General features: G+C 42.6%; 1 protein-coding gene across 4 annotated transcripts in view; it reads right to left on the bottom strand.

The window, feature by feature from the left end:
* Nucleotides 1-15,411, bottom strand: part of PATJ (PATJ crumbs cell polarity complex component) — a 145,957-nt gene that overhangs the window by 44,576 nt on the left and 85,970 nt on the right. For all 4 annotated transcript variants that reach the window (XM_082766434.1, XM_082766432.1, XM_082766433.1 and 1 more), the window contains 2 exons: nucleotides 14,206-14,402; nucleotides 6,630-6,721 (listed from right to left, as the gene is read on the bottom strand). In XM_082766434.1, the coding sequence (XP_082622560.1) occupies nucleotides 6,630-6,721; nucleotides 14,206-14,402 (289 nt within the window). The remainder of the gene's footprint in view (nucleotides 1-6,629; nucleotides 6,722-14,205; nucleotides 14,403-15,411) is intronic.

Below are 15,411 nucleotides of genomic sequence, written 5' to 3'. Positions count from 1 at the left end.
AAAAAGAGCAATAATAATAATAATAAAAACAAGGTTAAGAAATGCCTCAACTTGTAATCTCCCCCTGCTAGGGCTCGTACATATTTGAATACTTTAATGCTGCTTCAAAAGAGAATGCTTCAAAGCAGAATCAAAGAGGGAACATATTTTAAAGTGTCAGATCTAATAATAAATTGCTCTTTCTGCTCTCCACTTCCATAAGTGTCCTCAACTAAAACATGAATTTATTTACAACTAAAAGGAGCAATCATTTTCTTTTGATGCTGGAGCAGACAGCTTAGAAGCCTGAACATCATATTCAAATTACAGTAACTGCAAATGAACATCCAATTTATTTGCCAATAGCTGCTACAGAACCACCTCCGAGAAAGCTGCCCTCAGTTACCAGCGCTCGAGGTTAACCTGGCTGAGCCCCTCGCAGTTAAGACACAGCTTGGTACTCGCAGGGTCAAAGACATGCACGACGCAACCCATAGGGCAGGGAGGCTCCATCACTTCCCTCCATTCTCTGCAGGAAGGATAAAAAGCCACTGCTCTTGCTCCAGCGCCACCGGGTTTGTGGAAGGCACCTCCTTGCCGAGCCTGCGTACCAGGGAGCTGTTTGTATCTCATCAGCTACAAAGAAACCGAACGGGAAAGGAGTTCCTCACTCCTCCCGCAAGTACTTTTATTGCTTCTAACCTCTACGGATGAGTTTGAGTGAAAACCAAAATTGGATCTGGTTGAAGGTTAAGTGCTGATTGCTTGCACCAGCGTCGCTCAGCGTCAACGAAACAAGTTGTCCTCATTGCAAGAGGTCACGGGAAGCAAGATCAAAGCAATGTATAAGTGGCAAAGACCCTTTAAAGTTTAGCAAAGCTTATACGCTTTCAGATTTATTTGATTAAATCGCCATATTTCACTACATTTTTCTTCCTTGCTAGTCTAAATAGACCCCTGGACACTCCCTGTCCTTCCACACCGGCTGACGAGCAGAACTTGGGAAGTTTTGCTCCAACATCTGCACCTCCAGTGAAGGGGGAGGTGTTGGGGCTTAAGCAAAGACAAATGACGTTATTATTGACTAATGGTTAACTACCATAAACACGTGGCATATAAAAAACCTAAAGAGATCAATATGCAAATATAAACCTAAAGGGATGATTCATTCCACACAGCTGAAGGGAAGCTGGCGCTGTGCTGCCCTTATCAGAAGCTGTCTCTGGCACTTTGGAGGAATGTCACACATGGATGGAGCGGTCTGTGAAGCGTTTCAGACAGTTATCTTTCTAAAGATGACAACCAGAAGCTACAGGCTGAAACTCAGGTTTCTTTATTTGCTCAGCCATGTCTCATATCTGCAATTTTTGTATCCAGGTTCCCTGCCTTCATTCGAGGACGTTTGCTCTTTTCCGTTGTGACTACTCATACATCTCCTGGATTTGTGATGGTACAGCTCTCTGCCATGTAATACCAAGGAAATACTTGGTGAGTGTGCTGAATGACATTCATCACCTGTCTAAAGCTGAGCATCTCACATCCAAACTTCCTTCATAGTCAGTGACAAAACAGGACTATTCCAAACCCAGACCCACTCAGAAGTGCAATTCATCCAAGCACTGAATGACCTCATTTAGGCTGGGAAGAACTCAGTTCCTCTCTTGGAGGCTCCTGACAACTGCTCACTTATCACAGAGGTCCAGGTGACTTTTAGATATCTCAACGAATGGAGATGAACCTCTTACCAAATCACCGGCAACTACAGGGTTTGTCAACACTAAAACTTCAAAAAAGCTCTGTAGGGGGTTGGGGATGCTCTTCAGGAGCACAAAGAATTCCAAGGATCAGGGCAAAAATCAGTAACTTGTACGCAGTTGCATGACACCTTAGTTGGAAGAAATCTGGAGAGCAAGCGAGTGAATGCTGTTTGCCCCATCACCTCAGGCCTCCCACCGGCTGCACGAACTCCTGCAGGTTATTGAAAACCTGGATTGTGCACATTCGACTTGGTTCCAAGAAAAATGATATCCGTCCAGGATCTCATATTTTCTCATCTTTGTTTTCATCCAGAAACTCCTTTGGAGAAGATGAGCTGCGGGCAAGTTGAATGCTGAAAAGCCACACTGAGTGTTTCCTTCAGATAGGTCAAGGCAAGACCTTTCTATTGTGCATCGCCTTGAAAAGATCTCTCCCACTAGAAAGAAGAGCACTCTTATTTTCCATTTCCTCTCCATTCACTCTTAGCTAGGTGAGATCCAAATGCACACTTGCTATTTTAAATGAATAACTCCTTATTTTAATGGCAGGTTAGGTGATGAAAGGTTTGAAGGAGACCGAACTACTTAACTTCCTCAACTGTGCACTTGTTCACATCTGCTATGAAAAACCAGAGGGAAGTTCCAACTTGCACACATGGCATCCCACAGGTTATTTGAGTTTTCCCAAACAGAGGAACCTAAACAATTAAAGCAGCTAAAAAACAAATTTATATTACTAAAATACGAGCAAATATGTTATCTAGAAAAAAAAAAAAAAGAAAGCAAAAATTATTTCTAAAGCATGAAAATGCCCAGGCTGACTGGTGTGCAGTACACAATGGTACCTACAGAGCTCTGAAAAAAGAGCAAAGATTTGGTGCCAAAGGTGCAGCGATGGTGAGCGTCAAACAGCACCGAGAATGGGCCAACCCAGTCACTGCCCTCGCGTTGCCAATCCTCAGACCGAGCGGGGATCTCTCTCCCTTGCATGTCATCATAAATAACAGGAGATTCCGTAAACAGCAAGAGATTCGTCTTCACAATTACCCCTAGAAAGGGAAGGAGTGGTAAGCTGATAGATTTGTGGGCTTCCCTGAGAAGCTGCAATCCCATCACCAGAAAGCGAGGGTCACGGAACAAATGCCTGCAGTGTGGGAAAACGGCTCTGGACCATCAACAGATGCTACTTAAACAGGCAAAACCCTGCAGTACTGCATTCTTACAGAGTTTTTCATATTTTATTGCAGCATAAAACAACTTTATCTTAAGGAAAAAAAAAGGTATACCAAATGAATCAAAGAACTAAGCACAATAGGACGAGGGTTTGAAATCAGCAGCATTCACTTGGATTCAAGCCTTCAAACTATGTTTGATCTGCTTATTATACCAACAGTGGAGCACCAAAACAGATTAAAGGCAGTTAATTGAGCGTGGACAAAACATTGAATGTGCTGAATCATACAATTCTCCCTGTATAAGAGCATTCTGATATAAACTGGATTTTCTCCTACAAATGTAAAACCCGAGTGTCTTATTTTGCATCTTAAAAGAATGAACATTTAATGCATGAACCAAAAATACAATGGACGAAATCCATTCTATTTTGGGAACTAGGGCATAGAGATTCCTACAAGAAACAAAGCTCTTTGTCAGATTATTACAGCACATATTAGCCATAGTAGCTTGGAAGTTGCATCTGTAAGCCTAGGAGGTCAGGTAAAACGATGCTGGGCACTGGTCAGAGGAAACACGTGGACTGAGCCATTTTGTCTCATGGAGACCATGCTGTGCTTGGGTGATTGGTTTGTCTGCTTAGCCATGTAAGCAGGTTAAACGTTTCAAATTTGTTCCTGTAGAAAGCCACAAAGCGCAAGATGCACCAAAAAAAAAAAAAAAAAAAAAAAAAGAAGTGACACTACAACTGCAAATCTTTTAGATGCTATTACAAGCTTATGTGATTAATGAGAGCACTGGGAAATGGTGCTGTGTTAAGACCTATATTTTGGAAACCAGCCAAGATCAACTCTTTTAAATAATCATTGTCAATTTAGTCGAGGAAAAGATGCTCACGAAGCAGAGCAAGAAACCTTCAGATACAAGGGGACTGTGATTCTCACGGCGTATATTGCACTGTCGCATCAGCAAAAATTTCAGGAAAGTGTGGGAATGAAATTGTAACACTACCAGGGTATTAAAAAAGAGCAGATATTTATAGTGCAGATAATCAGTGAGGATTTTACTAAAAAGTAAAACAGACTGAGAAGGACGCCTATTTTCTGTTCCACCCCCCAAAATAAATTCACAAAACACCAAGTTACTTAATGACCCATATTACACATCTCACAGAAACTCTTTCTTGTGGCCAGGAATTCCTGGGCTTCTTTTGTAACTGATTAAAGACTTTATGGAAACATCCCCCTGCCCTGCACGTGAACCAAAACACCAGGAAGAGGAAAACCTTGATGTAGTTTCCTGCTTCAAAGCAAAGCAGCAGCATGCTTATCACCGAGCATCCTTCATTTGAGAAAACAAGGCCCCAGGATATCAAAGAGGACACTTAATAGTGTTCAAGAGTCCCACCAGTTTTGCTTTTATGTCCTAGATCAACTCAGTCAAGCACAGAGGAACTTTTTAGGCTGTAAAATAATGAGTTTCTGGAAAACCGTAACCAACTCAGGCCTTTTGCTGTTGAAATCAAAACATGAACATCCTTATGAAGACCAATTCCCTATTACCTCCTGCAGTGTCCCTTATTTTGCTAGGGGGAGTTGTGTCCTCTCCTTCCCACGTGCTCCAGGACATGCTCTCAGCCTTCTGCCTGCACAAGGAGGTTGCATCAGTAACGGTGCTCAGGAGGAGGGAGGTATTTCTGTTGTAACTGGCTCCTCTGCTTCTTCAGGGCATAGCAGATGTTAACAGCACCCTGCTCCTTCCACGTTGGAGAGCCGAGAGGCACTGTGTGAGATCAGGCAAGCAGCAAACATACCAGGAGAGCTCTCAGTCTGCTACACTCTGTTCTTGGCTGGAAAAGCTATTGCACAAGAGATGGATGGAGATTCATGATGCCCATAACTCTTCATATTTAGTAGAGCTGGCACCACAGTGCATGAAGCAGTGGCATTTCAGTACCTCCATCTTATATTATGGTTTTAAAATAACTGATAAAGCGAGCAAAAACTTCTCCTTCTAAACTGCATTGTGGACAAGACTTCTGGGCATGGCACGGCCTTTTGTTTCATACATTCAATCACATCCACTGATTTTGAGGTCTAAATTTTAGGAACTGGAAGAATGGGCTCATGGAATATATTTTGCACAGGAAAATTACTCTAATTTCTCCCTTAAGAGACATCCTAATCTGGCTTTGGTAACACTTTGTAACATCCCTCTTACTAAAAGCAGTTGATCTCAAAAATAAAAAAAAGTAAAGAAAGCAACACTTGTTTTTTCCCAGCACTACAGACAGTGGCCTAGCTGCTGATAACATTCTCTCGGTGGGAGAATTTGTTTTCTTTGCGGTTTGAACGGCTGCTTGGATCAAGTGAACAGACGTGTCAGTTGTCAGCGCACTCCAATGCACGGCAGAGAGCACAGGGGTGAGATGTGTTCTCTTTGGAAGTGCAAAGACAAGCTCGTAACCTCAACATCAGCATATAAAGCAGACTTTTTGATTTTAAGCCCTAAAGGGAGCGCCGAGAATCATCCAACGGTATTTTCAGTATCTACTCATTATGATCATCATGACAACTTTTTGCCTTGAAATCCACTGCTACATAAATAACCTGAAAAATGGGAAATACAGGTAAGAACTCACACGGCTTTTATTCCTTTCCATACCCATGGAGACTCGAGCTAACAAGCACACACTGTTACAGCCCCGTGGAGTCTGGTTCTCAGCAGCCAGCTGTGGTGCTCGGGGCAGCAGGGCAGGATCGCCAGAAGCCCGTGCTCTCAGTGCTGCCTGGCAGCACTAAATTGAGCCCTGGGTTTTGGTTTCATACATTCTGCTTCTGCCTCCACAGCCTCCATACCAGGCACATTTTCCACATGCAATTAAGTAATGGTGAGTGAGTTGTCGTACATGACATTTAATTTTCAATAGCTGGGAAAAGTAACACGGGAGCTGCAGGCAAGACCATTAATCTCCCCCAGATCCTATGTGCTGCCAAGTATAGCAACTCATTCTTCACGGAGCTAATGCTGCTCTTCCATCATTTCTGTGTGTGCTGTACCAGACAGAGCCATGCGAGTAAATGTACACATTTATATGCATTCACCCACAGATTATTAGATTGTTCACAGGTAAGCTGAGTATGAGCAAAGAATATAAAACAATATCAAGCATGATGTATATGCTGGTCAGAAGACCACATTAATAAATTGGCATGGTTGTAAGTGCCAACGGAAGTCACAGCAGGAACAGTGGCACCTATGAAGTTCCAACTTATTAGTGGAAATACGAAATCTGGGAAAGGGGCAGATTCTTCCCAACGCCGTGTCAAGGGTCATAACAGTAACGTCTCCTGAACTACAGTGAATGAATTGAGGTATCATTAAAAATTTTCATACGTGGAGTAAAAGAAAAGATGCCCACATGTAATAAGCTGGAAGGGGAAAGGCCTTATCAGTCAGGGTCATCTCAAGCCTTCAGCAGTAACCCCAAAATAAGCAAATGAATTTTTATGTATATGCGTGTGTGTGTGTGTATAAACATTAAGAAGAACTCTTGAGCAGTCCTGAGATGAACAGTCAAGGAAAAGGATTATATCACTCCACAAAGAACTGAGTGAGTCCGTCATTTTCAGAACAGGCTAAATGTGTAAATTACAGATGTAAATATGTAACAGAATAGGCAAAATTATGAACAAATGTTTTGATGAGAACTGTTCTTACCGTATGAAAACTAACTTGACCTTTGAAGGGGCGGTCTTAATTATTGCAGAAGCATTCTGATGACTTCTTCCATACAATATCTGATTGTTTATCTGTTAAAAAAAAAAAGAGATTTTCATGTAAATGAAGTTCAAAATTATGTATGCTTTGTTCTAATTCACACCACCAAGACTTCCATATTGTGCTGACTCCTCCATTCCTCTGAAGGAAATAAAATCAACAGCAAAGGAGATGAGACAGAGAAGGCAATGTCAGGACATACCGCATTACTTTGCCTGTGAAGCTTCGAACAATTAATCACGGCAAGAAACACCAGGTACTACTTTGGACATGTTTTCTGAGTACAAGACAATCCTGTAGTTTTCAGAGGGAAACAGCACGGCTCAGTACATGCTCCAGGAATTTTCTGTCTGTAGGTACCAGAAATCCTTTCTCAGTTAAAGGAAAATACGATGCCTGATGCCTCCCAGTGCACGCTCAGTGAGTGGGACCTTAACAAGCACAACAGGACCTCTGAGATCAATAGAGTACCTACTCTTAAGCCAACCAAAAGCACACTCAGTAACCTATCACAAAAATAACCTGCAGGGTAAAATAGAAAGCATTTCACAGGCAGGTCTGTTGTTTAACACCCTGCTGCACCTCAGTGGCTGCAATATTCTGGGCTTCAGCACCCCTTTTACTGCCCCTGCCTCAGAGGTACCCCAAGAGGACGCTCACTTTTCAGCTTAGGCTTGCACAAGCTACAACCACGACGATCACACGCAGTACGTAAGGCAGCCAGGCATACCACAACAATTTAAAGGGAAAGCTGTGCTGAGTACCATGGCAAAAAGAAGATTATGTCAGGGAGATTGACAAAACCCTTGAGCAGTCTATTAGCCACAGCCTTATGATTTTTAGGTTTAAAACTCTTAGACTTGAAGAGTTTAAAACTCTGAACCAGACACCCAGAAAGGTGGAGAAGGAAAGCATCCTCCCATGACAGCAGGGAGCAGGACTACGAGGTTTGTCTTCAGCGTTGACTATTCCAACTGGAATAAACATCAAGAAAACAATGATCTGTGGAAGAGCAATTATTTACCTGCACCCATGAACACCTCTGCTTGCTCTGGTGTTTGCTACCAAACCCAAGGCAAAATCAAACTTTGAATAAAAAGAAATCAAAAGGAATGGCATTTGGAGCTGAGATGTTGAGGTTCACAGTTCAGCTCATGCAGTGTCCTGGCATCTAAGCGAGCATCAGATGCCCCCAGGCTGCACAACAGCCTGCTGTTTAATGTGTCAAAACCCTCCCTCAGAGCATCTTGGTTCTACTAATGCAGCTCTCTGGGACAGGACTGCTCACATAACCTTCCAAAGTGAGCAGCCAGCTTCATTTAGACCCTTCAAGTTTTTTCCCCACTCATCCTTTACAGCATAATATGTGCACTCACAGTTGATACAACAGCTCTGTTTAAACCAATACAGATAATCGAGCCCAGGAACAACCTACCAGTGATTCCTGGACTTCGCCTTGCTGAAAATGTTTGTATTGGATTTAGGGTTTGTGTTCAGAGAAGATTTTTTTCATCTGAAGAAGTAACAACTGGCCCAAGCCTTACAGCCTGGTGTCACACACACAGTTTGGCTGCAGTGGCAGGTTGCTGATGCTCCCTTCTAGTTCTCAGTGGGTCAAAACCAACTGGCACGGTCATCAGTTGAATAGGCAACATGAGCACAAGAGAAAAACTGGGGTTGTTCAGTCTGGAGAACAGGAGGCTCGGGGGAGAGCTTAGCGCTCTCTACAACTGCCTGAAAGGAAGGTGTGGGGAGCTGGGGGTCGGCCTCTTCGCGCAGATAACTAGTGATAGGACTAGAGGGAATAGCCTCAAGTTGTGTCATGGGAGGTTCAGGTTGGAAATGAGGAGACATTTCTGCTCAGAAAGAGCAGCCAGGCATTGGGATGGGTTGCCCAGGGAGGTGGTGGCGTCACTGTCCCTGGGGGTGTTCAAGGAGAGGTTGGACGTGGTGCTTGGGGACAGGGTTTGGTGGTGACATTGGTGGTAGGGGGGTGTTGGAGCAGATGATCTTGGAGGTCTCTTCCAACCTTAATGATTCTGTGATTCTCTGATCAAGGGCAACTTTACCATCTGGTGCCAAAACTGAATACCTGCTCGCATTCTGCTTCAGGCCGGACTTCCAACTTTCAGTATGTTTGTTGACTTAATTCCGCTAGGTTCAAAAATAACTTGTTCACTGGGAGTAGTGGATGCCTTACAAATTGTTTGGATTTAGTTAAATTACCATCAATTTTTCTAAACAGCAGACTTAGATGAAAATTTATAGTCTTTGCTCTGGCTAAATTAATCCTCTTCGGTAGATGTATCAAATAGTCCAAAATTTAATTAACTCTGAGCTAGGTCTGTAAGTTATAATTATTTAATTATACCAAAATGAATGGGTAATCAAAGTAATATATCTCCACAATTTTGGACTGTCCCACATAGTTATTACAGCCAGTATTATTATTATTATTATTATTTTTTTTAAAAAGGTTACTTTCTTTTGCAAAGTAAATTAATGTTACTTTGGCTTCAGATACCACAGTGATGAGCAAAGCACGAAAGCCTACTTATATAAACCAACAAAGAACATTTAGGATTTCGTAAGCAATGCCATTCGAAATCTTTCAGATTAAATAAAGGAATATGTCACATTAACCCCATAGTACTCCAGGAGTCAAAACCTATAAATCTGGACTTTACTTCTCTCGTTAAAGATTGGAAAAGCAAAACAAAGCTTTGACCAAACAAAAGAAACAAAAGGACCTATGCCAGCCTCAACTCTTCTTTGAGTGCCTCTTTGTAAAACATCTCAGAAAGACAAGAGAGCAAAGAGAAAGATAAAAGTGAGGTGTGAGGCCAGGTCAGCACACTTAAGTTGGATACTTGATACAACTCAACACTGCCTTATTGCAAATTTTATCCCACAATGCCAAACTTATTGTTGCCTTCACATACAAAAGTTTTGTTTCACAGTTTTACACACACTAAAACACCAGAAAGTACAAAGTCAATTTAGGAATTGAGATTTCATTAAGAGAAAAACATTAAAAAGGATTGTTTGTTTCTCAAACTTTAATTTGCAGAAGAAAAATGTTAAATTTGGATAATTTCCAAAATAAACTTTTTATTTTTTAAACAATGGGGCAATAATGGAAATCCATAAAATTAGCATCATCTGATTTTTATGAAAATTAAGTCAGATGGTAACTCAAAGGAGTGACACAGCTTCCTACAACTATTTTTTGTAACAACGCATAAGTTGTCTTCTAATCACAGGAACTGTAACATTTTGAGATTTAATCAGAATCTCTGAAACAACAGGAAATGTTTCCAGAAGTTTTTGATCAAATTGCATAAACTGAAAACCCACAAAAAGCACCAAAACCCAAAGTAATAAGACACAGGAAAACAGAAGAAAAATAAAATAATTAATTTGAATGCAAATTCTTCTTTCCTGCCCAGATTTCTCACCCAGCACAGGCTCAAACATTGCCTCAGCTGGATGGACAGAACGATGGTGTAAGGACAGCCTCCTGCTGTCTAACCTTAATTGCTAAGCTTTATACTAAGTACATGAAAAATGAGCATTGTGCTGAAAGTAGGAATTAAAAAACAATTATCACTACTGGGATTAATCATTTTAGATGATTTTTTTTCACGTGGAAACCCTTCTTTCTAGTCATTGTTGTGCTGGAGGGATAATGCTACTTGCCTAATCCAGAGTCATAATCTTGGAAGAGGACAAAAACAATAATGCCCCAACAAGAACCGAGCGCAAAGCACTAATTCCCCCAATTTTAAGACAGACGTGACGTGATTTTGGCTGAGCCGTTCATTTACTTGGGCAGAATATTGACTTATCTGGTATGTTATTATAGCATCACTTCTATTTCCCTAAGAGTCTCAAACAAAATCCCAGTAAAGCCACGTTTAGCACGAAGGGCCCCAGCACTGGGGTACGACAAAAAGCAGGAGCACGAACTGCCTCTCGCTGCCCGGGAGGGACGTCGGGGAACTCGCACGCTGCTGCTGGACTGTGAAGGCTCTTTCAATCCTTCAAGAAGTGATGTGGCCTCCTTGTGCAAAAAAAAATAACAAAACAGAAGAGCAGCTCCTTTCTATCTTCCAGCGAGAAGCAGGGACAGCCGGCAGAAGATCCCAGCGTGGGTAACTCAGCCCAGCAGGGCTCTGAGCAGCTCGCTCCGTTAATAGACCAGTCGGCTCCCTTACGGAGCAAAAACAATAATAATAATAATAGGGGGATTAGTCAGTGTGCACAAAACGTACCAGAAGGACAGAGCCATGCAGTGCTCAGGAGCAGCACGGGTCCAGCACCACGGGGCCGTGCCCCGGGCCATGCTGGGCACTGTCAGCGGCAGGACGGAGCCCGGAGTAATAAGACACGAAGCAGTGCAGACACCTGCACTAGAACAGCATGACTGCCAGGCAGGAACACCACAGATGGCTTCTTTACTTGGAAACAGAACAGAAAAGCAGAGCTTGTGCCATGGTAAAAATACATCCTTCTGTGCAGGGACCAAATTCTGCCCCAAATACTTTTCCTCCATGAAGGGTATGAGAGCAAGATGAAAGGACCTTCTCCTTCCAATGGCTGCTCTCTCCAGCCACTCATCCATCCAAAATACATCACAGAAGACTTATTAAAAAATAAAAAAGGGAGATCGTGTACCTTTTTTTTTTATTATTATTATTTTGACCTGCATTTCACACAATATATAGGCCGGACTGACTTTGAAAATGAGTCAGGATCATGCCCCTAAAAGACTAGGCTTGTTTGCAGAAGCTAAAAGTGAGATAATATTTCTTTAGTTCAGTGACAGAGGATTTCATGAATAAGGAGCAGAGGCGGTTTGGCACCATCCCATAACCTTCAGCTAAGTTCAGTCAAACTCCAGTTCAAAGAAAAAAAACAGATAAGATCCATACAGGTACCTGTTAACCTTCCCCCAGCAGCCGAGAGGAATAACCTGCACGTGCTGCAACAGCGTCTGCTGCTTTCACGGAGCAACACTGGCCAACAGGAGTCACTCTAGATGCTTTTTTAAGATGTGGATCCTTCCCTTGCTGCTATGTTCACATATTCAAAACTGCTGAGCAAACAAAGTTGCAGATGCAAACACATTTAAAACATTCAGTGAGAGGAGAATTGAGGGTGGTCTATCTGCTGACAAACTGATGAGAACACCGAGGATAATGGCTTCAAGTTTTTTTTATTAGTGGGCAATGAGCAGCAGCTTAGCCTGCAGGCAGAGTGATGGAAACCTTACCTGCAGGGGAGCACCACCCAAAGGACCAGAGGCTCCTTCCCCAGTACCAGACTGTCCAGGGCCATGAATGAGGTGAGGGTCCCGTGGAAGACACAAGCGCTTCTGTACTAACAGTCTAATTTTAAGTCTTTAAGCAGAAAAAAGAACAAACAATCTGGACCCTGTCACTTCCTAACTTCTGAACGCTCCTCCAGCAGCCTTTAATGCTCTAACTGCCTCTGGAAGTGAAGCCAGCTGACTGCCCCGACCCCTGCACGACTGGCAGGGAAGAAACACGAAGTCATATTCCTACCTCCATGACCTGCATATTTCTCAGACACGGCGATTCCTGATGGTTACTGAAATGGATACTGAACCTCCTGCTTACTGAACAAACCTGCCAGTGTACATGCCCATTAGTTCCATCTCAGTGCTGCTCACATCCAACACCGAAATGCTTTCAAAAGGCAAAAAACAGAGCTCTGAATAATTGACCGCTGGTGTGAACATAAGACATCTGTACATGACTAATACACAGCCCGCTCCTTTGTAATGCAGGATGTTTTGACACGGGATACAAGCTCACTGGGGACCGGCATGAGATCACCACATCCTTTCAGAAGCGCTCACACCTCTGCCCGCTCGTGACACACCTTTAGTTTGACTGCAAAGGTAAACATGAGAGGTAGTTACTGAAGGCCCTTTGAACTACAGTTTATTTGAAATATTGCGTTTTTGAGATAACAAACATCACTTCTCTTCCACTGAAGGAAAAACCACTTTATCTCCGACTTGACAGGGAGAGGAATTCGGGCAACGCAACATTTTTGAAACTGCTGCTCATAACACAGCGCATGCATGTAAACCCCAAGCCTTGAGATACCTGTGATTAATCACAGATGCTTCACGTACAGCAACGTTTAGCGTTAGATCAAACAATCACCACAAGGAATTACTCATGAGATACAAGAAAACCTCTGTGAATCCCTCTTTGTAGGGAAGCGTACCAATACAAAAGGTTCTTTCAAGTTTCTCTTTAACTACCTGGCCTATGACATACAGAAAAACAGTCCCACAGATCCTTTCAACTGGTATATGCCAATACTCTACAATTTATCTTTTTTTTCTACCATTAGAATCTGGTGCCAGGGAAAGGAAACAAATTTGAAGGAAAAAAGTCATTTACCTACACGACTTCAGCAAGGTATAGACCTTCATACCATTTATCACACTTAAGAAGAAAATAATAAGCTTCAGATGGTGCTGTTATTCTAGCAAAAACAAACCTTTCTTGTACCACGTGCATTGAAAACCTGTAATTATAGAACTGTTAGACAATGACAAATGCTTAGAAAATTCTGAGTACTCCCAAGGTATCCCCAGGCAGTCAAATTGCTTTTTCTCAAGTCAAGAAACATGAGAAAATAGTTGGCTCTCTGATGCCACAGCGAGTTGCTGAAAGATCAAAAATCACCACCCATGGAGAGCGGTAGGTCGCTGTATACCTGCTCTTCTGTGAAAGCTTCTTTCTAAAGGAAAGATCCCCAGGGACGGCTGATTTTTTAAACTGCTGAAGCAATCATGACATGGGGAACCGCTGCAGGTACTGCAGAAAAGTGGCATTTGGCAGCAGCCAAAAATCAGATGAAGTGCAGGAAATGTGTGTTTGCTATCCGAAGGTGAAGCAAGGAGAAAGCAGAAAAAGAGAAGACAAAATACTCTGCTTGCTGATGAGCTCTTTTCCCTTGTCGGCGAATTTGTGCCAGACACGACTAAAGAAAATAAGTATTTTAAGTTACAACAAATCAAAACAGATTACAGCATGAGCTTTTATTTTCAGGATGGGGGATATCCCTATCATCTGTAAAAACACATATGGTAACTTTGAGGGGGTTTAGCTTTTTTTCTTTCTTAATGTAAGGTGTGAATTTCCCTGCAAAACCACATACAGGCTACAAGGACAGATTTACTATTCCCTTCCTGCCTTTCAACAGTCCCTCCCTGAGCATAGCTTGTGAACATGCTGAGAGCGCAGACCTCACTGACAAGACATTAGTTTTCACAGGCCGATGATTTTTGTTTCACTGAAAACACATTTACCTGCCAAAGGGCAAGTTCTCAGTTGGCATAAATCAGTGCAGTTCCTTGCCTCAGTCACCCAATTCCACTTGAAGGCTTTATTTAAGGTTCAGTTGATGGCCTCACATATGCCTCTCCCTCTCTCCATATGATCCTTATTTAGTAGTTAGGGAAGACACTCACCTCTAGAAGCTCATCGCCAATATGCATCCTCCCATCTCGTCCCGCAGGTCCGTCTGGATTGATCCCAACCACAAAGATGCTCATACGAGATCGGTCCTTGTTGCCAGCAAGGCTCAGTCCAAGCCCATTTTTGTCTTTCTCAAGCTCAATAATGTGCAACTCTCCCGGTAGATCTGCATATCTTTGCCTGATTTTTTCTATAAAAAAACATAAAATGAGTTGTAATACAAGATAATCTACGTGCAGATGCTCACAGACACACAAAGATGCTAGAGATAGACGAATTCATAGAATCTAGACTTTATTAACAGAGGTAATTGCAGCAGAGAATCCAAGGTGACGTGTTGTACCTAACCCCTGCATTCCCTCCACTCGCTTTCCAAACAGCTAAGGCCACGAAGAGAGACAGGACACTGCTCTCAGTGATCCATCTTTACCCTGGGCATCCCTGGACAGCAGGAAGCCATCTGGTTGTCCCTGTAGCACTAAAGGATCAAAATGCAGTATCAGCTGCAAATTGTGTCCACGTGAGAACTGCATTATTTTAATTATGTACAAAATAGACATAGGAATTCTAGAGGTACCCCAATCTCACCTTACAAAAACCTTCATAAAGTTGGAGCTGGTTAACTACCTGTTGTAGGAAACGGAAAAGCCTACATTACAAACATACTGCAAATCCACATCTCGAGATAAAATCTTTTATTTTGCTTCTTTCTGGTGCTTCAGGAATACAGTTATGATGCTCCACTTAGCCTTACGTGCTGCTGTGCAGATGTCAGTGACAATGCAGGTGAATGATTATGGCTTTAAAGGCAGCTTCACTTGATATTAAGGTCGCTATTTGTCTTTCATCTACATTTCAAGCGTTTCTGTGACAGAATGCAATATACTCACAAAGTTATTTGGAGCACACTGCACATCAGTGGAACAGAGCACGCTGACAGTTTAATCTGACTGTCTTTTCACCGCCGGCATGTGGACATCTGTAACTCTGGCTTACAAGGGTCAAATGCAGCAAGGGTATTTTTTGCTCTCTGTTTGTCCTCTGTGGTTTTTGCAGCCAGCTCTGTAACACCAGCTGCACCCACCACCACAGCTGGGCCACATCTTAAAACAGCAGATCGCGGGGCTTTGCTGGGCCTGGGTATCACCTTCAGCGCAGAGCCCAAGGTGAAGGAAACTGCTGCATTATGCATTAAGAAG

This window comes from Aythya marila, assembly GCF_965140915.1.
Source record: "Aythya marila genome assembly, chromosome: 8".
In the NCBI taxonomy this organism is placed as follows: domain Eukaryota; kingdom Metazoa; phylum Chordata; class Aves; order Anseriformes; family Anatidae; genus Aythya; species Aythya marila.
This window is presented reverse-complemented; position numbering and strand designations above follow the sequence as displayed.